The 22,769-nt window shown below is 35.6% G+C and overlaps 1 protein-coding gene across 1 annotated transcript in view; it reads right to left on the reverse strand.

Annotated features, from left to right (window-relative positions):
• Nucleotides 1–22,769, reverse strand: part of agbl1 (AGBL carboxypeptidase 1) — a 51,469-nt gene that overhangs the window by 23,634 nt on the left and 5,066 nt on the right. The window contains exons 2-10 of the mRNA XM_076142054.1: nucleotides 21,173–21,236; nucleotides 20,692–20,838; nucleotides 20,367–20,498; nucleotides 19,128–19,221; nucleotides 16,759–16,796; nucleotides 16,260–16,468; nucleotides 15,244–15,409; nucleotides 14,939–15,012; nucleotides 14,392–14,508 (exon numbers count right to left, since the gene is read on the reverse strand). Of these exons, the coding sequence (XP_075998169.1) occupies nucleotides 14,392–14,508; nucleotides 14,939–15,012; nucleotides 15,244–15,409; nucleotides 16,260–16,468; nucleotides 16,759–16,796; nucleotides 19,128–19,221; nucleotides 20,367–20,498; nucleotides 20,692–20,838; nucleotides 21,173–21,236 (1,041 nt within the window). The remainder of the gene's footprint in view (nucleotides 1–14,391; nucleotides 14,509–14,938; nucleotides 15,013–15,243; nucleotides 15,410–16,259; nucleotides 16,469–16,758; nucleotides 16,797–19,127; nucleotides 19,222–20,366; nucleotides 20,499–20,691; nucleotides 20,839–21,172; nucleotides 21,237–22,769) is intronic.

Genomic DNA, 22,769 nt, shown 5'->3' on the forward strand with positions numbered 1-22,769 from the left:
GTTATGCGTTTTAAGGTGAAGGTTTTGCATTTCAAGGTGAAGGTTTTGCATTTCAAGGTGAAGGTTTTGCATTTCAAGGTGACGGTTTTGCGTTTTGAGGTGACTGTTTTGCATTTCATGGTTTTAAGGTTTTGCGTTTCATGGTTTTAAGGTTTTGCGTTTCGTGGTTTTAAGGTTTTGCGTTTTGTGGTTTTAAGGTTTTGCGTTTCGTGGTTCTAAGGTTTTGAGTTTCGTGGTTTTAAGGTTTTGCGTTTCATGGTTTTAAGGTTTTGCGTTTCATGGTTTTAAGGTTGTGTTTCAGGGTTGTGTTCAAGGTTTAAAGGTTGTGAAATTCAAGGTTTAAAGGTTGCGTCTAAAAGGTTTTGCGTTTAAAGGTTGCGTCTAAAAGGTTTTGCGTTTATAGGTTGCGTCTAAAAGGTTTTGCGTTTAAAGGTTGCGTCTAAAAGGTTTTGCGTTTAAAGGTTGCGTCTAAAAGGTTTTGCATTTCAAGGTTGCGTCTAAAAGGTTGTGATAACGTTTCAAGGTCTTGCGTTTAAAGGCATCGTAAGGTTTTGTGTTTTTCAAGGTTTGAAGGTGTCTTAAAGGTTTTGTGTTTTTCAAGGTTGTGTTTAAAAGGTTTTGCGTAGGTTGTTCAAGGTTTAAAGGTTTTGTGTTCACGGTTGTGCTTAAAAGGTTTAAAGGTTTTGCGTTTAAAGGTTGTGCGTTTAAAAGTTGTGCGTTTAAAAGGTTGTGCGTTTAAAAGGTTTAGCCTTTCAAGGTTTTGCGTAGGTTGTTCAAGGTTGTGTTTTTCAAGGTTTAAAGGTTTTTCGTTTAACGGTTGTGTTTTATGGTTGTGTTTCAAGGTTGTGCGTTTCAAGGTTGTAAGGTTTTAAGGTTAATGTTTAAAGGTTTTACGTGTAAACATTGTTTAAAGGTGGTTTGAAGGTTTGCATTTCAAGGTTTTGCATTTTAAGGTTTTGCGTTTTAAGGTTTTAAAGGTTTGGCATTTAAAGGTTTAAAAGGTTTAAAGGCTTGGCGTTTATAGGTTAAAAGGTTTGCGTTTGAAGGTTTTGCGTTTCAATGTGTAAAGGTTTTGCGTTTCAATGTGTAAAGGTTTTGCGTTTCAATGTGTAAAGGTTTTGCGTTTCAATGTGTAAAGGTTTTGCATTTAAAGGTTGTTCAAAAGGTTTTAAGGTTTTGTGTGTAATGGTTTTGCATTTAAAGGTGGTTTTAAAGGTTTTGCGTTTAAAGGTTATTTAAGTTTAAAGGTTGTTTAAAAGGTTTGGCGTTTAAAGGTTGTTTTAAAGGTTGTTTAAAACGTTTGGCGTTTAAAGGTTTTGCAATAAAAGGTTTAAAGGTTGTGTTTAAAGGTTTCGTATTAATGGTTGTTTTAAAGGTTTTGCGTTTAAAGGTTGTTTCAAGGTTTTGTGTTTAAAGGTTTTGCGTTTAAAGGTTTTGCATGTAAATGTTTAAAGGTTGTTTGAAGGTTTTCCGTTTAAAGGTTTTGTGTTTAAAGGTTGTTTAAAAGGTTTTGCGTTTCAAGGTTGTTTGAAAGGTTAAAAGGTGTGGCGTTTCAAGGTTGTTTGAAAGGTTAAAAGGTTTGGCGTTTAAAGGTTGTGTTTAAAAGGTTTAAAGGCCGTGTTTAAAAGGTTTAAAGGCCGTGTTTAAAAGGTTTAAAGGCCGTGTTTAAAAGGTTTAAAGGCCGTGTTTAAAAGGTTTAAAGGTTGTGTTTAAAAGGTTTAAAGGTTGTGTTTAAAAGGTTTAAAGGTTGTGTTTAAAAGGTTGTGTTTAAAAGGTTTAAAGGTTGTGTTTAAAAGGTTTAAAGGTTGTGTTTAAAAGGTTTAAAGGTTGTGGTTAAAAGGTTGTGGTTGTAAGGTTGTGGTTGTAAGGTTGTGTTTAAAAGGTTGTAAGGTTGTGTTTAAAAGGTTGTAAGGTTGTGTTTAAAAGGTTGTAAGGTTGTGTTTTAAAGGTTGTGTTTAAAAGGTTTTACGTGTAAACATTGTTTAAAGGTGGTTTGAAGGTTTGCATTTCAAGGTTTTGCATTTTAAGGTTTTGCGTTTTAAGGTTTTGCGTTTTAAAGGTTTGGCGTTTAAAGGTTGTGTAAAGGTTTTGTGTTTAAAGGTTTAAAAGGTTTAAAGGCTTGGCGTTTATAGGTTAAAAGGTTTGCGTTTGAAGGTTTTGCGTTTCAATGTGTAAAGGTTTTGCGTTTCAATGTGTAAAGGTTTTGCGTTTCAATGTGTAAAGGTTTTGCGTTTAAAGGTTATTTAACTTTAAAGGTTGTTTAAAAGGTTTGGCGTTTAAAGGTTGTTTTAAAGGTTGTTTAAAACGTTTGGCGTTTAAAGGTTTTGCAATAAAAGGTTTAAAGGTTGTGTTTAAAGGTTTCGTATTAATGGTTGTTTTAAAGGTTTTGCGTTTAAAGGTTGTTTCAAGGTTTTGTGTTTAAAGGTTTTGCGTTTAAAGGTTATTCAAAAGTTTAAAGGTTTGTTGTGTAAAGGTTTTTTGTTTCAAGGTTTTGCATTTAAAGGTGTTGCGTTTAAAGGTTTTGCATGTAAATGTTTAAAGGTTGTTTGAAGGTTTTCCGTTTAAAGGTTTTGTGTTTAAAGGTTGTTTGAATGGTTTTGCGTTTAAAGGTTGTTTAAAAGGTTAAAAGGTTTGGCGTTTAAAGGTTGTGTTTAAAAGGTTTAAAGGTTGTGTTTAAAAGGTTGTGTTTAAAAGGTTTAAAGGTTGTGTTTAAAAGGTTGTGTTTAAAAGGTTTAAAGGCCGTGTTTAAAAGGTTTAAAGGCCGTGTTTAAAAGGTTTAAAGGCCGTGTTTAAAAGGTTTAAAGGCCGTGTTTAAAAGGTTTAAAGGCCGTGTTTAAAAGGTTTAAAGGTTGTGTTTAAAAGGTTGTGTTTAAAAGGTTTAAAGGTTGTGTTTAAAAGGTTTAAAGGTTTTGTTTAAAAGGTTTAAAGGTTGTGTTTAAAAGGTTGTGTTTAAAAGGTTTAAAGGTTGTGTTTAAAAGGTTGTGTTTAAAAGGTTTAAAGGTTGTGTTTAAAAGGTTGTGTTTAAAAGGTTTAAAGGTTGTGTTTAAAAGGTTGTGTTTAAAAGGTTTAAAGGCCGTGTTTAAAAGGTTTAAAGGCCGTGTTTAAAAGGTTTAAAGGCCGTGTTTAAAAGGTTTAAAGGTTGTGTTTAAAAGGTTGTGTTTAAAAGGTTTAAAGGTTGTGGTTAAAAGGTTGTGGTTGTAAGGTTGTGTTTAAAAGGTTGTAAGGTTGTGTTTAAAAGGTTGTAAGGTTGTGTTTAAAAGGTTGTAAGGTTGTGTTTAAAAGGTTGTAAGGTTGTGTTTAAAAGGTTGTAAGGTTGTGTTTAAAAGGTTGTAAGGTTGTGTTTAAAAGGTTGTGTTTTAAAGGTTGTGTTTTAAAGGTTGTGTTTTAAAGGTTGTGTTTAAAAGGTTTTACGTGTAAACATTGTTTAAAGGTGGTTTGAAGGTTTGCATTTCAAGGTTTTGCATGTTAAGGTTTTGCATTTTAAGGTTTTGCGTTTTAAGGTTTTGCGTTTTAAAGGTTTGGCGTTTAAAGGTTGTGTAAAGGTTTTGTGTTTAAAGGTTTAAAAGGTTTAAAGGCTTGGCGTTTATAGGTTAAAAGGTTTGCGTTTGAAGGTTTTGCGTTTCAATGTGTAAAGGTTTTGCGTTTCAATGTGTAAAGGTTTTGCGTTTCAATGTGTAAAGGTTTTGCGTTTAAAGGTTATTTAACTTTAAAGGTTGTTTAAAAGGTTTGGCGTTTAAAGGTTGTTTTAAAGGTTGTTTAAAACGTTTGGCGTTTAAAGGTTTTGCAATAAAAGGTTTAAAGGTTGTGTTTAAAGGTTTCGTATTAATGGTTGTTTTAAAGGTTTTGCGTTTAAAGGTTGTTTCAAGGTTTTGTGTTTAAAGGTTTTGCGTTTAAAGGTTATTCAAAAGTTTAAAGGTTTGTTGTGTAAAGGTTTTTTGTTTCAAGGTTTTGCATTTAAAGGTGTTGCGTTTAAAGGTTTTGCATGTAAATGTTTAAAGGTTGTTTGAAGGTTTTCCGTTTAAAGGTTTTGTGTTTAAAGGTTGTTTGAATGGTTTTGCGTTTAAAGGTTGTTTAAAAGGTTAAAAGGTTTGGCGTTTAAAGGTTGTGTTTAAAAGGTTTTAAGGTCGTGTTTAATAGGTTTAAAGGTCGTGTAATAGGTTTAAAGGTCGTGTTTAAAAGGTTTAAAGGTCATGTTTAAAAGGTTTAAAAGGTTGTGTTTAAAAGGTTTAAAGGTTGTGTTTAAAAGGTTTAAAGGTTGTGTTTAAAAGGTTGTGTTTAAAAGGTTTAAAGGTTGTGTTTAAAGGTTGTGTTTAAAAGGTTTAAAGGTTGTGTTTAAAGGTTGTGTTTAAAAGGTTTAAAGGTCGTGTTTAAAAGGTTTAAAGGTCGTGTTTAAAAGGTTTAAAAGGTTGTGTTTAAAGGTTGTGTTTAAAAGGTTTAAAGGTTGTGTTTAAAAGGTTGTGTTTAAAAGGTTTAAAGGTTGTGTTTAAAGGTTGTGTTTAAAAGGTTTAAAGGTTGTGTTTTAAGGTCGTGTTTAATAGGTTTAAAGGTCGTGTTTAAAAGGTTTAAAGGTCGTGTTTAAAAGGTTTAAAAGGTTGTGTTTAAAGGTTGTGTTTAAAAGGTTTAAAGGTTGTGTTTTAAAGGTTGTGTTTAAAAGGTTTAAAGGTTGTGTTTAAAAGGTTTAAAGGTTGTGTTTAAAAGGTTGTGTTTAAAAGGTTTAAAGGTTGTGTTTAAAGGTTGTGTTTAAAAGGTTTAAAGGTTGTGTTTTAAAGGTTGTGTTTAAAAGGTTTAAAGGTCGTGTTTAAAAGGTTGTGTTTAAAAGGTTGTGTTTAAAAGGTCGTGTTTAAAGGTTGTGTTTAAAAGGTTTAAAGGCCGTGTTTAAAAGGTTTAAAGGCCGTGTTTAAAAGGTTTAAAGGTTGTGTTTAAAAGGTTGTGTTTAAAAGGTTTAAAGGTTGTGGTTAAAAGGTTGTGGTTGTAAGGTTGTGGTTGTAAGGTTGTGTTTAAAAGGTTGTAAGGTTGTGTTTAAAAGGTTGTAAGGTTGTGTTTAAAAGGTTGTAAGGTTGTGTTTAAAAGGTTGTGTTTTAAAGGTTGTGTTTTAAAGGTTGTGTTTAAAAGGTTTTACGTGTAAACATTGTTTAAAGGTGGTTTGAAGGTTTGCATTTCAAGGTTTTGCATTTTAAGGTTTTGCATTTTAAGGTTTTGCGTTTTAAAGGTTTGGCGTTTAAAGGTTGTGTAAAGGTTTTGTGTTTAAAGGTTTAAAAGGTTTAAAGGCTTGGCGTTTATAGGTTAAAAGGTTTGCGTTTGAAGGTTTTGCGTTTCAATGTGTAAAGGTTTTGCGTTTCAATGTGTAAAGGTTTTGCGTTTCAATGTGTAAAGGTTTTGCGTTTCAATGTGTAAAGGTTTTGCGTTTAAAGGTTATTTAACTTTAAAGGTTGTTTAAAAGGTTTGGCGTTTAAAGGTTGTTTTAAAGGTTGTTTAAAACGTTTGGCGTTTAAAGGTTTTGCAATAAAAGGTTTAAAGGTTGTGTTTAAAGGTTTCGTATTAATGGTTGTTTTAAAGGTTTTGCGTTTAAAGGTTGTTTCAAGGTTTTGTGTTTAAAGGTTTTGCGTTTAAAGGTTATTCAAAAGTTTAAAGGTTTGTTGTGTAAAGGTTTTTTGTTTCAAGGTTTTGCATTTAAAGGTGTTGCGTTTAAAGGTTTTGCATGTAAATGTTTAAAGGTTGTTTGAAGGTTTTCCGTTTAAAGGTTTTGTGTTTAAAGGTTGTTTGAATGGTTTTGCGTTTAAAGGTTGTTTAAAAGGTTAAAAGGTTTGGCGTTTAAAGGTTGTGTTTAAAAGGTTTTAAGGTCGTGTTTAATAGGTTTAAAGGTCGTGTTTAAAAGGTTTAAAGGTCGTGTTTAAAAGGTTTAAAAGGTTGTGTTTAAAAGGTTTAAAGGTTGTGTTTAAAAGGTTTAAAGGTTGTGTTTAAAAGGTTTAAAGGTTGTGTTTAAAAGGTTGTGTTTAAAAGGTTTAAAGGTTGTGTTTTAAAGGTTGTGTTTAAAAGGTTTAAAGGTCGTGTTTAAAAGGTTTAAAGGTCGTGTTTAAAAGGTTTAAAGGTCGTGTTTAAAAGGTTTAAAGGTTGTGTTTAAAAGGTTTAAAGGTTGTGTTTAAAAGGTTGTGTTTAAAAGGTCGTGTTTAAAAGGTCGTGTTTAAAAGGTTTAAAGGCCGTGTTTAAAAGGTTTAAAGGCCGTGTTTAAAAGGTTTAAAGGCCGTGTTTAAAAGGTTTAAAGGTTGTGTTTAAAAGGTTTAAAGGTTGTGGTTAAAAGGTTGTGGTTGTAAGGTTGTGTTTAAAAGGTTGTAAGGTTGTGTTTAAAAGGTTGTAAGGTTGTGTTTAAAAGGTTGTAAGGTTGTGTTTAAAAGGTTGTGTTTTAAAGGTTGTGTTTTAAAGGTTGTGTTTAAAAGGTTTTACGTGTAAACATTGTTTAAAGGTGGTTTGAAGGTTTGCATTTCAAGGTTTTGCATTTTAAGGTTTTGCATTTTAAGGTTTTGCGTTTTAAAGGTTTGGCGTTTAAAGGTTGTGTAAAGGTTTTGTGTTTAAAGGTTTAAAAGGTTTAAAGGCTTGGCGTTTATAGGTTAAAAGGTTTGCGTTTGAAGGTTTTGCGTTTCAATGTGTAAAGGTTTTGCGTTTCAATGTGTAAAGGTTTTGCGTTTCAATGTGTAAAGGTTTTGCGTTTCAATGTGTAAAGGTTTTGCGTTTAAAGGTTATTTAACTTTAAAGGTTGTTTAAAAGGTTTGGCGTTTAAAGGTTTTGCAATAAAAGGTTTAAAGGTTGTGTTTAAAGGTTATTTAACTTTAAAGGTTGTTTAAAAGGTTTGGCGTTTAAAGGTTGTTTTAAAGGTTGTTTAAAACGTTTGGCGTTTAAAGGTTTTGCAATAAAAGGTTTAAAGGTTGTGTTTAAAGGTTTCGTATTAATGGTTGTTTTAAAGGTTTTGCGTTTAAAGGTTGTTTCAAGGTTTTGTGTTTAAAGGTTTTGCGTTTAAAGGTTATTCAAAAGTTTAAAGGTTTGTTGTGTAAAGGTTTTTTGTTTCAAGGTTTTGCATTTAAAGGTGTTGCGTTTAAAGGTTTTGCATGTAAATGTTTAAAGGTTGTTTGAAGGTTTTCCGTTTAAAGGTTTTGTGTTTAAAGGTTGTTTGAATGGTTTTGCGTTTAAAGGTTGTTTAAAAGGTTAAAAGGTTTGGCGTTTAAAGGTTGTGTTTAAAAGGTTTTAAGGTCGTGTTTAATAGGTTTAAAGGTCGTGTTTAAAAGGTTTAAAGGTCGTGTTTAAAAGGTTTAAAAGGTTGTGTTTAAAAGGTTGTGTTTAAAAGGTTTAAAGGTTGTGTTTAAAAGGTTTAAAGGTTGTGTTTAAAAGGTTTAAAGGTTGTGTTTAAAAGGTTGTGTTTAAAAGGTTTAAAGGTTGTGTTTAAAGGTTGTGTTTAAAAGGTTTAAAGGTTGTGTTTTAAAGGTTGTGTTTAAAAGGTTTAAAGGTCGTGTTTAAAAGGTTTAAAGGTCGTGTTTAAAAGGTTTAAAGGTCGTGTTTAAAAGGTTTAAAAGGTTGTGTTTAAAAGGTCGTGTTTAAAAGGTCGTGTTTAAAAGGTTTAAAGGTCGTGTTTAAAAGGTTTAAAGGTTGTGTTTAAAAGGTTTAAAGGTTGTGTTTAAAAGGTTTAAAGGTTGTGTTTAAGGGTTGTGTTTAAAAGGTTTAAAGGTTGTGTTTTAAAGGTTGTGTTTAAAAGGTTTAAGGGTTGTGTTTAAGGGTTGTGTTTAAAAGGTTTAAAGGTTGTGTTTAAAAGGTTTAAAGGTTGTGTTTAAAAGGTTGTGTTTAAAAGGTTTAAAGGTTGTGTTTAAAAGGTTGTGTTTAAAAGGTTGTGTTTAAAAGGTTTAAAGGTTGTGTTTAAGGGTTGTGTTTAAAAGGTTGTGTTTAAAAGGTTTAAGGGTTGTGTTTAAAAGGTTTAAGGGTTGTGTTTAAGGGTTGTGTTTAAAAGGTTTAAAGGTTGTGTTTAAAAGGTTTAAAGGTTGTGTTTAAAAGGTTGTTTAAAGGTTGTGTTTAAAAGGTTTAAAGGTTGTGTTTTAAAGGTTGTGTTTAAAAGGTTTAAAGGTTGTGTTTAAAAGGTTGTGTTTAAAAGGTTGTGTTTAGGGTTGTGTTTAAAAGGTTTAAAGGTTGTGTTTAAAAGGTTGTGTTTAAAAGGTTTAAAGGTTGTGTTTAAAAGGTTTAAAGGTTGTGTTTTAAAGGTTGTGTTTAAAAGGTTTAAAGGTTGTGTTTTAAAGGTTGTGTTTAAAAGGTTTAAAGGTTGTGTTTAAAAAGGTTTTAAGGTTGTGTTTAAAAAGGTTTTACGGTTTGCATTTCAAGGTTTTGCGTTTAAAGGCTAGGCATTTATAGGCTAAAAGGTTTGCATTTAAAGGTTGTTTTAAAGGTTTTGTGTTTAAAGGTTTGGCATTTAAAGGTTGTTTAAAGGCTTGGCGTTTATAGGTTAAAAGGTTTGCGTTTGAAGGTTTTGCGTTTAAATGTGTAAAGGTTTTGCGTTTCAATGTGCAAAGGTTTTGCATTTAAAGGTGGTTTTAAAGGTTTTGCGTTTAAAGGTTGTTTAAAAGGTTTAAAGGTTGTTCAAAAGGTTGTGTTTAAAAAGGTTTAAAGGTTTTACGTGTAAACGTTGTTTAAAGGTGGTTTGAAGGTTTGCATTTCAAGGTTTTGCGTTTAAAGGTGGTTTAAAATGTTTGGCGTATAAAGGTTGTGTGTTTTATGTTCGTGTTTCAAGGTTTTAAGCTTAAAATGTTTAAAAGTTATTTAAAGGTTTGCGTTTAAAGGTTTTGCATTTAAAGGTTGTTCTAAAGGTTTTGCATTTAAAGGTTTTGCATTAAAGGTGGTTTTAAAGGTTTTGCATTTAAAGGTTGTTTAAAAGGTTTAAAGGTTGTTCAAAAGGTTTAAAGGTTGTGTTTAAAAAGGTTTAAAGGTTTTACGTGAAAACATTGTTTAAAGGTGGTTTGAAGGTTTGCATTTCAAGGTTTTGCGTTTAAAGGTTAGGCATTTATAGGCTAAAAGGTTTGCATTTAAAGGTTGTTTTAAAGGTTTAAAGGTTTGGCGTATAAAGGTTGTGTTTAATGGTCGTGTTTCAAGGTTTTAAGCTTAAAATGTTTAAAAGTTATTTAAAGGTTTGCATTTAAAGGTTTTGTGTTTAAAGGTTTGGCATTTAAAGGTTGTTTAAAGGCTTGGCGTTTATAGGTTAAAAGGTTTGCGTTTGAAGGTTTTGCATTTAAATTTGTAAAGGTTTTGCGTTTCAATGTGTAAAGGTTTTGCAGTTAAAGGTTGTTTAAAAGGTTTAAAGGTTTGGCGTATAAAGGTTGTGTGTTTTATGTTTGTGTTTCAAGGTTTTAAGCTTAAAATGTTTAAGTTATTTAAAGGTTTGCGTTTAAAGGTTTTGCGTTGAAAGGTTGTTTTAAAGGTTTTGTGTGTAAAGGTTTTGCATTAAAGGTGGTTTTAAAGGTTTTGCGTTTAAAGGTGGTTTAAAAGGTTTAAAGGTTGTTCAAAAGGTTTAAAGGTTGTGTTTAAAAAGGTTGTTTAAAGGTTTTACGTGTAAACATTGTTTAAAGGTTTTACGTGTAAACATTGTTTAAAGGTGGTTTGAAGGTTTGCATTTCAAGGTTTTGCGTTTAAAGGCTAGGCATTTATAGGCTAAAAGGTTTGCATTTAAAGGTTGTTTTAAAGGTTTTGCGTTTAAAGGTTTTGCGTTTAAAGGTTGTTTAAAAGGTTTGGCGTTTAAAGGTTGTTTTAAAGGTTGTTTAAAACGTTTGGCGTTTAAAGGTTTTGCAATAAAAGGTTTAAAGGTTGTGTTTAAAGGTTTCGTATTAATGGTTGTTTTAAAGGTTTTGCGTTTAAAGGTTGTTTCAAGGTTTTGTGTTTAAAGGTTTTGCGTTTAAAGGTTATTCAAAAGTTTAAAGGTTTGTTGTGTAAAGGTTTTTTGTTTCAAGGTTTTGCATTTAAAGGTGTTGCGTTTAAAGGTTTTGCATGTAAATGTTTAAAGGTTGTTTGAAGGTTTTCCGTTTAAAGGTTTTGTGTTTAAAGGTTGTTTGAATGGTTTTGCGTTTAAAGGTTGTTTAAAAGGTTAAAAGGTTTGGCGTTTAAAGGTTGTGTTTAAAAGGTTTTAAGGTCGTGTTTAATAGGTTTAAAGGTCGTGTTTAAAAGGTTTAAAGGTCGTGTTTAAAAGGTTTAAAAGGTTGTGTTTAAAAGGTTGTGTTTAAAAGGTTTAAAGGTTGTGTTTAAAAGGTTTAAAGGTTGTGTTTAAAAGGTTTAAAGGTTGTGTTTAAAAGGTTGTGTTTAAAAGGTTTAAAGGTTGTGTTTAAAGGTTGTGTTTAAAAGGTTTAAAGGTTGTGTTTTAAAGGTTGTGTTTAAAAGGTTTAAAGGTCGTGTTTAAAAGGTTTAAAGGTCGTGTTTAAAAGGTTTAAAGGTCGTGTTTAAAAGGTTTAAAAGGTTGTGTTTAAAAGGTCGTGTTTAAAAGGTCGTGTTTAAAAGGTTTAAAGGTTGTGTTTAAAAGGTTTAAAGGTTGTGTTTAAAAGGTTTAAAGGTTGTGTTTAAGGGTTGTGTTTAAAAGGTTTAAAGGTTGTGTTTTAAAGGTTGTGTTTAAAAGGTTTAAGGGTTGTGTTTAAGGGTTGTGTTTAAAAGGTTTAAAGGTTGTGTTTAAAAGGTTTAAAGGTTGTGTTTAAAAGGTTGTGTTTAAAAGGTTTAAAGGTTGTGTTTAAAAGGTTGTGTTTAAAAGGTTGTGTTTAAAAGGTTTAAAGGTTGTGTTTAAGGGTTGTGTTTAAAAGGTTGTGTTTAAAAGGTTTAAGGGTTGTGTTTAAAAGGTTTAAGGGTTGTGTTTAAGGGTTGTGTTTAAAAGGTTTAAAGGTTGTGTTTAAAAGGTTTAAAGGTTGTGTTTAAAAGGTTGTTTAAAGGTTGTGTTTAAAAGGTTTAAAGGTTGTGTTTTAAAGGTTGTGTTTAAAAGGTTTAAAGGTTGTGTTTAAAAGGTTGTGTTTAAAAGGTTGTGTTTAGGGTTGTGTTTAAAAGGTTTAAAGGTTGTGTTTAAAAGGTTGTGTTTAAAAGGTTTAAAGGTTGTGTTTAAAAGGTTTAAAGGTTGTGTTTTAAAGGTTGTGTTTAAAAGGTTTAAAGGTTGTGTTTTAAAGGTTGTGTTTAAAAGGTTTAAAGGTTGTGTTTAAAAAGGTTTTAAGGTTGTGTTTAAAAAGGTTTTACGGTTTGCATTTCAAGGTTTTGCGTTTAAAGGCTAGGCATTTATAGGCTAAAAGGTTTGCATTTAAAGGTTGTTTTAAAGGTTTTGTGTTTAAAGGTTTGGCATTTAAAGGTTGTTTAAAGGCTTGGCGTTTATAGGTTAAAAGGTTTGCGTTTGAAGGTTTTGCGTTTAAATGTGTAAAGGTTTTGCGTTTCAATGTGCAAAGGTTTTGCATTTAAAGGTGGTTTTAAAGGTTTTGCGTTTAAAGGTTGTTTAAAAGGTTTAAAGGTTGTTCAAAAGGTTGTGTTTAAAAAGGTTTAAAGGTTTTACGTGTAAACGTTGTTTAAAGGTGGTTTGAAGGTTTGCATTTCAAGGTTTTGCGTTTAAAGGTGGTTTAAAATGTTTGGCGTATAAAGGTTGTGTGTTTTATGTTCGTGTTTCAAGGTTTTAAGCTTAAAATGTTTAAAAGTTATTTAAAGGTTTGCGTTTAAAGGTTTTGCATTTAAAGGTTGTTCTAAAGGTTTTGCATTTAAAGGTTTTGCATTAAAGGTGGTTTTAAAGGTTTTGCATTTAAAGGTTGTTTAAAAGGTTTAAAGGTTGTTCAAAAGGTTTAAAGGTTGTGTTTAAAAAGGTTTAAAGGTTTTACGTGAAAACATTGTTTAAAGGTGGTTTGAAGGTTTGCATTTCAAGGTTTTGCGTTTAAAGGTTAGGCATTTATAGGCTAAAAGGTTTGCATTTAAAGGTTGTTTTAAAGGTTTAAAGGTTTGGCGTATAAAGGTTGTGTTTAATGGTCGTGTTTCAAGGTTTTAAGCTTAAAATGTTTAAAAGTTATTTAAAGGTTTGCATTTAAAGGTTTTGTGTTTAAAGGTTTGGCATTTAAAGGTTGTTTAAAGGCTTGGCGTTTATAGGTTAAAAGGTTTGCGTTTGAAGGTTTTGCATTTAAATGTGTAAAGGTTTTGCGTTTCAATGTGTAAAGGTTTTGCAGTTAAAGGTTGTTTAAAAGGTTTAAAGGTTTGGCGTATAAAGGTTGTGTGTTTTATGTTTGTGTTTCAAGGTTTTAAGCTTAAAATGTTTAAAAGTTATTTAAAGGTTTGGCGTTTAAAGGTTTGCGTTTAAAGGTTGTGTAAAGGTTTTGTGTTTAAAGGTTTGGCATTTAAAGGTTGTTTAAAGGCTTGGCGTTTATAGGTTAAAAGGTTTGCGTTTGAAGGTTTTGCGTTTCAATGTGTAAAGGTTTTGCAGTTAAAGGTGGTTTTAAAGGTTATTTTAAAGGTTTTGCGTTTAAATGTGTAAAGGTTTTGCGTTTCAATGTGCAAAGGTTTTGCATTTAAAGGTGGTTTTAAAGGTTTTGCGTTTAAAGGTTGTTCTAAAGGTTTTGTGTGTAAAGGTTTTGCATTAAAGGTGGTTTTAAGGTTATTTTAAAGGTTTTGCGTTTAAAGGTTGTTCAAAAGGTTTGAAGGTTTTGTGTGTAAAGGTTTTGCATTAAAGGTGGTTTTAAGGTTATTTTAAAGGTTTTGCGTTTAAAGGTTGTTCAAAAGGTTTAAAGGTTTTGTGTGTAAAGGTTTTGCATTAAAGGTGGTTTTAAAGGTTTTGCATTTAAAGGTTATTTAAAAGTTTGGTGTTTAAAGGTGGTTTAAAACATTTGGCATTTAAAGGTTTTGCAATAAAAGGTTTAAAGGTTGTGTTTAAAGGTTTTGTATTAATGGTTGTTTTAAAGGTTTTGCGTTTAAAGGTTAGTCGTTTAAAGGTTGTGTAAAGGTTTTGCGTTCAAAGGTGCTGTGTTTAAAGGTTTTGCATTTAAAGGTGTTGCGTTTAAAGGTTTTGTATGTAAATGTTTAAAGGTTGTTTGAAGGTTTTCCGTTTAAAGGTTTTGTGTTTAAAGGTTGTGCGTTTAAAGGTTTGGCGTTTAAAGGGTTTAAAGGTTGTGTTTAAAAGGTTTAAAGGGTGCGTCTTAAAGGTTGTTTTTCAAGGTTGTGTTAAAGGTTTTGCATTTAAAAGGTTTAGGTTTTTAAAATGCAAGATGTTACAGTGAACATTTACACTTGGTCACTCAAAGGGGTAAAATTAGCATAGGTGCCTCCCAAAAATCCAACCCCTCGTCCTCGCCGTGGGAGGTGGAAACGGGTCGAGTCCAGGTTTAAGTCAAGACATGTTTGCATAATGCTGGGTTGCTTTGCTGCATGGCTGCTTGTCTTGACTCAAACCTGGAAACGTCCTGGCTAACGGGGCTCTGGTCTGATTAGTTACTTTTGCACTTTTTAATGAGCATTGAAATTGGAACACTTAATTTGTGCACTGAAATGTTTGAGTGTGAACATTTAGAGCGGGCAGGCTCATCTTTAGCATTGACCCCTGTTTTAGTTTGACTTCATTACTCTGCCCAGTAACAGTCTTGGGGTCAAACTTATTTCCTCCCAGCCCGTCATGCCTCCATTGCAGGGCGCTGTAGCAACCTCTCAAACTCCTATGGTGTCATGTGGTAACACGTCCATCTCCCCAGATGGAAGTACCAGGTTCAACTCCTGGTGGGAGTAAAATGGTTTCTACTACAGCGTCCAGCAAGGACCAGCACAAGGCCCAAACTAATGATGTCATCTTCCTAGATTAAGTTATCTGGGTCTTTGAGGCTGCATGAGTCCTACCCATGAGTCACAGCCCCACTTTGAAACAGATTTGTCTTAAATTTTCAAATGCGTCTGTGAAATGTAAAAATGTTAGAAGCTTCCTTTACACTTCTGAATCTCATTTTATATAAAACCTGTGATCGTGTGAATTGTAAAATGTGTCTCACACCGAGTTTGACTACTTTCAGCTCAGCTCAACTAATTATTCATTAAAGAAATTTGAATAATCTCCAGCACCAATCACTGGAGCAAGCTGTGGGTGTGTATGTTTGCAGGACATGAGTAAGGAGTGGGAGTCAAGTCCCCACTATCCTCAGCTGCCAACAATCACCAAATCTGCCGCTCTTTTCTTCAACCCGAAATTCAAGGAGAACGGACGTTGATGAAGTCTAACAATACTGAGCTACTCCAGGCACCAGAATATTCCATTGACCTCTATACAGGCAATTTTGTTTTACTGCTTGGGCACAGAAAGGGAGGCCGCATCAACCTGACCTAATGTACGAAGAATGCTGCACAAAAATGAAAGCAGAAATATGGGAAGGCCAAAGACTCCTTTTTGCCTACCTGAAAGTTATGCGAGAGTTCAGGACATAGTTGGCTGTACCCTGCCAGCAGTCCTTTAGGTTTGTCAGGGTCAGGACGAAAACAAAGGTTCTTCAGGTCTGTCTCTAAATCATCATCCTGGATGGATTTGAATGCACACATGTAAAAATTACTCAATGTTTGCATTCCATTCATTAAGACATCCTGGGAAACAACTTTTGATGGCTAATGGCCATTTAAGATCAACTTACTACTTTCCTTCATAGTGACAACATGTAAAGTTCTCTTGTTCACCTGAAATGTCCTCACAACTGGCCCCATGCCGAGGCTTTCTGATTCTTGTCAGGGGGCTTGGACCCCTTTCAAACTTGCTTGAAAGTCTAGTGATCATTATTGAGTACTTATGTCGAACTCAAAACCGAAAGTTAATACTGCCAAAAATGATGCATGGTGTAAATTTTTATCTACTAGTTCATGAGCCAATAACAAGCAACACACATGTCCTCATCATGAAAGTGCATCAAATGCATCAACTTATCCCAGTTTGTGTGTTTGAGATTCTACTTACAAAGTCTTTGTCTTTATTGTCTTCCTCTTGGTCACCCTCAGCCATTTCATCATCACTCTCCTCCCAGCTTTCGTCTTGAGCCCCCAGGCAAAATTAAAAAATACAATTAGAGTAATTATGTGTTGATGACTGACAAATGAATTCCATTTACTGCACGGCTAAAATAATTCACTTTTAGAAATGTTGGTGAGAAGTGAATGACTACCACTGCGCAAATATTCTACTGCTGCATCTAAGTGAAAAGTATAGTATTGTACAAATGAAGTATGTATCTATACAATACTGTCCTTTCACTTCTAATTTACCTGCAGCAGCATCATTGTCAGGAGTGTCCTGAGGCCTTCCAGGCAGGGGGAATGAGTAGACTGACTGATCTGATGTCAGTGGTAGAGGGGTTTTAGGAAGGCACTTCCTCATCAGCTGCACAGAGAGCTCCACCAAGGACTCCAGGCCTTTACTCAACAAACATTTCTATAATAAAATAAACCACAAAGTATTAATATCTAACCTTTTAAAAAAGCCATTAACAAACAGTAAAAGACAAAAATGTGATGAGATTGCGGCAGTAGCTCAGTCCATAGGGATTCAGCTTGGGAACCGGAGGGTCTCTTAAATCTTATGATAGAGTAGCCCCCTGGACTTAAATGAGTAGGCGACTGTTTGTTGAGCAGCTTATGGTATGATGATTAAAGAATTGAAATCAGGAGTTCGGACTCAGGAAGGCATTTCCGGGTGTGAGCAATTTGCAGCTAAAACTTCTCTCTAGCTTTATTTGCTTTTTAATATCGTTATAGCTTAATATTCATCATACACTTATAATACAATTCGGAGCCTTGCAAAGTGAAATCTACCACATGAATTGACCGTTCCATCTTGTTCCTCTTTAGGCTCGTCTTTACAGACTCCGCCCCTTCCATGGTGCCGTGGACATAGCCACATAAAGAGAGCCAGTGTTAACCAAGCCAGTTAATTAACAGCGCTGTGATACCGATCGCGGCCCAACTGTGGTGTTTAGCTTTGTCAAGCCCAGTTATGTTAAGCTTCCTTCTAGCTGGCTTCCTTGGCAGTGCAGCCCTCTGGGAGCAGACCCAGCATGGACAGGTGTTTGGTATCTGTCAATGTGTTTGTGGCAAGTGTAGGGTTATTCACAGCCACGCTGCAATAAATTAAAATGTATTATAAAACTTAACTATCATACTTTCAGTTAAAACGCACCAGTATAATGTATTCCCACAGAAATTCATAAAATAAAGAAATCAGAACAGACAGAAATAAATCTTGAAACAACGAAAGAAGAGAATAAGGGTTTTTCCCACTTTACATGTGTAGTTTGATACAGGATCCTAATGCCTCCATGGGTTATGAAAGTCTGTCTGGCTCCAGTGTTGCGAGTGGCCTTATGGAGGCAGCGCAGCAGTGCTAGGCGAATTCCGATGGCAAGATGTCCAGTGTCCTTGCTGTGCCAGTCCTCATAAAGCTGTAACAAGCCACAGATGAAGCCCTTTGACACCACGGCGCAGACATTGGCTTCTGTGAGAAAGAGAAATCGGAGAGAGTAATAACCATGTTGGGTTATGTAAACATCACTGATACTGAGAACATGCACTGCTCCAAAAAAATGAAGGGAACACATAATCATCACAGTACAACACAGTCAGTTAACCTTCAGGTATCAATCTGTCCATGTAGGAAGCACAGGTGATCAATTTCATCTGCTGGTAAACACAGGTGCGATGGAGAGGCAAAAACAAGACAACCCACAGCCCAGCACCGTTTTATTTTTACTTGTATGAGGAATGTGGAAAAGTGAAAGAACGTACTTGTGCGCAGCAGAGCAGCAAGGGTATCAATCCCTGCCCTAGAAGGGGGCAAGGAGGAAGCAGTCAGTTTCAGTCATTCAACTCCATGTACAGTCGCTGATTATAGTGAACACAAAGACAGTTAGGATCACCTGTATGGATATTGCAGATGCGAAACAATTTACCAGCCCCGCCGATATAATGTAGTTAACAGGTCGACAATGTGTTTGGAGATTTCGTTTGGAATAAGCGATCTAAATCACGCAGAAGAGAAAAATGTGTCGTCCCTCTCTACTGTCATCTTGTATCAGTGTCCCCCTCCTTCAGTGCTTTTATATGGGCAATGCTAAAGCACAAAGGAGAAGCCATGCATAAAAGTGTTTTCAGCAGTGAGCTTCAAATACTGACAAACAAAATCACACTGTGGTTTTTGTTGTGATTTTAAAGTTTCTCACATCGTTTGGAAGATGTCCTTATAAATAACACCAACAACATATCACACATATTGCACTTTATCTATCCTACAGGCTTTGGCAAGAGGACAGGCAGGTGTTTGTTTTATAGGAAGGGTCACCAGACAGTTCTCAGAAAGCTAAACTCAGCATTGGGCCTCTGTGCAGCCACGACCACAATGTAAATGCAGATAGGGCAATAAGAGCAACCTAATTGATCCCGTGCCTTCCCTGACATATTGCGGTGAGATTGGTGTTGGGGATTAAACAACTCAAGAGGTAAATGATGTGAAGGACATGGCAAGTGCATATAAACTTCAAAGGACCCCAACCAGTATTCACCAATGCAGTCATTGGTGAATAGTGTGTACCGAATTAAGTCCTTAAAACCCTGAAGTACTGTAGCATATAGCAGTCTAATAGGTTGTACTGAGGGAGTAACTGCTGCTGACAGGTGAAAATGGTTTAATTGTTCAGCCTTAGAGTGACTGACTGACTTAACTGCTTTAAATGTGTGGACAGCAGCCAAATAGCTGATTCAACAGCCACCGTATTACAGCTATAACCGGACACATCAGTGTGACAGGCATGTCTAAGCACCTCTTAACTGGAGGAAAACGTCATGTCTCCTGCCTCATTGCTCCCATTGTAAAACAGTAATTTACAGCTGTGTGGCATCTGGGCTGTTAAATGTGGAATCCAAGACTTCTGGAATTGCATTACAACAATTAACAACCTACCAGTGTCCGCACATTTTACAGAAAATGTTCCCTGAGGGCTACAGATTTATGATAGCTCAGGTGTAAGCATCCAATTACCACACACCATTGAGGAGTTTCATATTCCCTTATAGATGATCCAGTGTTACCATACCTGGCATCAAGCCATGCAGAGTGGCCAGTGCCACCAGCCCTCCTGGCATGCCGGACTATTTGAGCCAATGCCATCAATTCTGACAGAGACAAATGAGAAAATGATATACGAGCCAAGAGGTGAAGGCACACAGCCTTTGCCAGAGCTAGAAATTATGCAGTTCAGTTGCAACATGATGATGTGTTGGGTCATCATTAAATGAACATGTTTATTTACTGCTGGTGAGTGTAATTCAAGCCCCTCATATGTTAAAACAGGTTTTGCCATTTCATAACTGATGTGCTGCGTTTGCAGTTATAGGGAAGACAGTTGGGCTGCTCTTTGGTGTTTGGGTGACCATACATCACAGAGGCAACACTATAGTAACAGACTATAAAAGATTTCGCTGTAGTGGACTAATTTGAAGTAATGATTGTGTTCCATCCACGAAGAATCAATATTCAGAGTCTAGATATGTGTGTGTTGAGTTGCAGGTCAACCCAAAACTGTACACAGAGGCTTAAGTACCACAGAGGTTAAGCAGCTGTAAAGTAACAGGTACAGGTAACTCAGACAAACAACTGTGTGTATTCACAAAATCTAGTACACGCTGGAAGACATTCCTTATTGCCTAAAAACCAGGTTTGATTGCAGCATAATACACACTCACGCTACAACCAACAACAACATGGCAAATGCTCCCTCCGTGTAGCAATGCTTTTAAAATGCAGATGCACTAAGCATGGATTGAGTGTGTGTGGTCCCCTGCCACATGCAAACCCTAAAAATTGGATAAAAATTAATTAAACAAATCAATATACCCACTGAAAATCTGATTATAAATACGTTTAACACTATGTAATGCTTCTTCCTTGTAGTGGTTCTGTTTTATGACTTTTACACTTATTGTAAAACTGTACTGTATTATATTCTATTTTCTTGGTGATTGTATTGGTAATTGTGCCATTTTAATGTAAATGACAGGCATCCGTTTTTGAATATTGTATTGTACTGTGTGTGTATGTTGCCATGAAAGAGAAAACAAAAATGTTCAGACTGTTAAGTGACAGATCTGTGTGTACATACTTGATAGTGTGCAAATGCGTGGTGGTATAAGGGGGGATAAGGTAGTAGATGACATCAAGCCCATTGTTCTGCCCAATAAGGTTTGCTGTAGAAACTGTAAGGAGAAAAATAACAACAAACATGTATTAACTGCATCCAGATGATCTTCCTCTAGATTCCTCTTTGCTCTTCCGTGGTTTAAGTGGAGTGAAGTCTCCTCCCTTTCAGTGTTGGCAGCGGGATGTGCTTTTAATGGACTCGTAAAAATATCACCCATTTAAATGCCTGCTGTCCAGCCCGGAAGACACGTGTCATTCCATCACTCTCACTGCTTCAAATGTAATACTATACACTTTTGTTGGTGCAGATAAAACTTTATTGGATGTAAATGTGATGGATTAAAATTACAGGCGCTTCACATATTGACCATAGTTAGACTGTAACTATGGTCAATATGTGAAGTGAGGTATGACAGAGAAATATCTTACAATACATTTAAGTACATGAAGTTTCTCTCCCACAGGAGCCTGCTGCTAGTTATCTAAAGAGCAAAGGTAACTCAAGGGCCCTGACCTCTCCCCAGAGTTGAGTTGATTTCTTTTACAGCTAAAGGAAGAAGAGGTTCAGTTTTCATTTTCCTTCTCTCCAAAAGGGTTAGATAAATGTGTGTGTGTGTGTGTGTGTGTGTGTGTGTGTGTGTGTGTGTGTGTGTGTGTGTGTGTGTGTGTGTGAGAGAGAAAGATGACAGAGGCTTTGCTGTGCCTTGAGTGTGGGAGAGTGTGTGTGCGGGAAAATCTTCTCCTTGGCCAATTCAGGGTTACAGGTTTATAGTACAGGATACAATATCACTGACACTGTGTCTGAGTCTGGCTCTGTGTTTGTGTTAATGTCCACACAGCTGTCTGGCATCGGTCAACAGTCTGTCTAAGACAAGAGACTGAAGCGAGTTGTTTTCAATCTACAATCCCCTTCCTCAAACATGCTGTCAGGCCCTGAAATGCTGTGACCCTGTCTGTTATTTGCATAACAATTTTTGTAACCTAAATTTCCCATGATAACCGTTTCTTCCAAGAGACTGAGACGTGTCCACCATCAACATTTCTCATAAAAACCATCTAGCCAACAATTACATAACATTGAAGTAACGTTACATTACATAAAGTATCCAGAGATTAAACATCAGCCCGCTTTTCCTGTACAAGTACAAGTACAAGTCCAAGTGGCCACTGTAAATGGGACGCAGTGTGTTTATGTTTGTACCTGATGAGGAGAAGACCTGGATGACCCACAGGCAGGCTGCAGCCCGTCTGGCATGTTTGATGTTCTGTTTGAGCAGATTCAAGGTAAGCAGCACAGCTCCAGCATCCTCTGCCTTCACTCCTATACGACGGTCTGTTTGAATACAAACACACACCTTACCATTTCAATCTCAACTGTATGGCTTCAGAGCTGAACACCAGAACACTGGCTCTGACTGATCAACTGATCTCAATCACTCTCAAATAGATTTTAAATGCATGCTGAGATAGCAAACCCATGTATCCAACTATTTCACGTATCTATCAATGAATCCATCCTTCCTCACCTCTGTGTCCGACTTTGGCCAGGAGGTGCAGCAGTGGCAGTAGTACGGTGTAGTCAGGACTTGATCTGCCGCCAGTGTTGACCAAGGCTGTGAGCAAAGCTTCACTGGCACCTTTACTGATCATGTTCTTGATACGACGGTCTGTACCTGAATGAATGAATGATTTCATTCAATAAATGAAAAGTCTTTACACTTGTATCTTCCTTCATATTTTAAGTTACAATACCAGCATCCCATTCAGTTGCATTTTGCGTAATTTGAAGCTACAAATTGAAAAATTGTGTTGAATTAAGGACACAAATATCACAGAAAAGTGTTGATGTGCTTTTGGATATTGCTGTAAGTCAATAGAAAAGTAATTGGCAAAAGTGCAGTGGAAACATGATTATTAATTCTCTGAGAGCCGTAGATCACTGAAAGCCTGCTACACATTCATGGCCGTAGCCAGCTATGAGGTCACCGAGGTCAGGTGTAAGCTTACCAGCTGACAGCAGTTCATCCAGTACATTGAGGATATTCAGCATGCTGTCAGCATCCCCTGCATTCTACAAAGACAGAATGAAAGAATCAGCTTCCTGGACTAAACACTGATTCAGTCCAATCATTTTTCAGAAATGAACCGACAGGAAGAGAGCAGAGACAGGATCCACTTTGTCAAGTGCTCCGGTTCATTTAAGTATGTGTCCTGGGGGATTGGATTGGATGAAGCACCCTGTTCACATTAAACCACACAGTTTTCTGTTATGTGTCAAATACATTTTTTGAAACACACAGTAAAAGCCAACCCACATTTTTAAAAGGTTTACTGCAATGATCGCCTGTTGGGATAGTCGAACATAAGCCTTATTAAATTATGCAGTTCAAACAGAAACTCTGGCCAAACATCTCCTTCATTACAGCATGTGTTGTATGAAGTATATGTTGTATGAAGCCAACTATCTGCTTGATATAAATAGCTTACTATTTTGGTGCCCAGCAGTCTGCGTGTTTAACACAAACAGTGCACAATTGTGTTGAGCTACTGTAATGAGACTCTAAACAGAGGTGTAATTGCTTCTCAGACTCTGGGTGATGGCATGTAAAGAGAGAGTGTTGAAAAGGACCTTTCAATATGCAATTGACAGAACAATGTTGTATGTCTTCCTCACTGTGCTCAACTGTCCTGAAACTGTCCTCTCTATCTTTTGTGGCCACATTTCAAGCTTATTTATTATTATTATGAGGCTGGTCCAAGTCCCCATAAAGCAACCAAGATCAATTCCAGACAGGTTCCTTATGCATTTTGGTTTTTTTGCAAGTGATCTTCCTAGAGAGCTCTGGGTTGGGTCTGGAACTTCCTCATGTTATGGCTCTTTGAAACATTGAACGTGATATTGGGCTACAGAAATCATCTGGACTTAACTTGACTTAGGTTCAGGCTAGTTGACCATAACCATGCGGCTCTTAACTACACAGATTGTTTTGGCTGTATTTTGGTTGGTGCCACATTACAACATTCTCCATCCTCAAACCATTAACAGTACAGGACTGTCATTTGTAGGCTGGAATGCTTTGACCTGAACATGAACCTGAACTTGAAGCTGACATTGCGGCAAGGGGGTGGGGGGTCGCCAGCTGGAAAAAGTATCACAAATCACCGGATACAAATTCTTTATATTTGTTCCCCTGGGAAAAAACTGTGTCACTCAACAAGGAGGCAATTATGGTGCAAGGCCGCAGGAATTTCCGGGATTTTCTCAAATGAAAGATTTGTTGGATTTCCTTTCCACAGTCTGAGCTGTGAACTACAACAGCGAGCACAGGCATCCTGCATTGCAAATCCTCTGGCTTCAAGGTCTTTCGACTGTATTTTGATGATAGTTTACATCTTTAAGATTCTCATTCAGTTTGTGTTTATGTGAAAATTTTCAGTACATAAGCAATTTCGTAATACAGGACTCAAAGTTATTATTTTGCTTGATTCAGTCTCAGCAGACGAGCGAAGTGAACAGAACAAATAGACCTCACTAACACCTATTTGCTCCACTCATTCACCCTACGCTTTAGGGAGGCTTCACTACGGTGTGCTGGCATCCCAG

The sequence above is a fragment of the Genypterus blacodes genome, unplaced genomic scaffold (assembly GCF_046128005.1).
Source record: "Genypterus blacodes isolate CSIRO-AG114 ecotype Tasmania unplaced genomic scaffold, CSIRO-AGI_Gbla_v1 ptg000021l_1, whole genome shotgun sequence".
NCBI classification, from domain to species: Eukaryota; Metazoa; Chordata; class Actinopteri; order Ophidiiformes; family Ophidiidae; genus Genypterus; species Genypterus blacodes.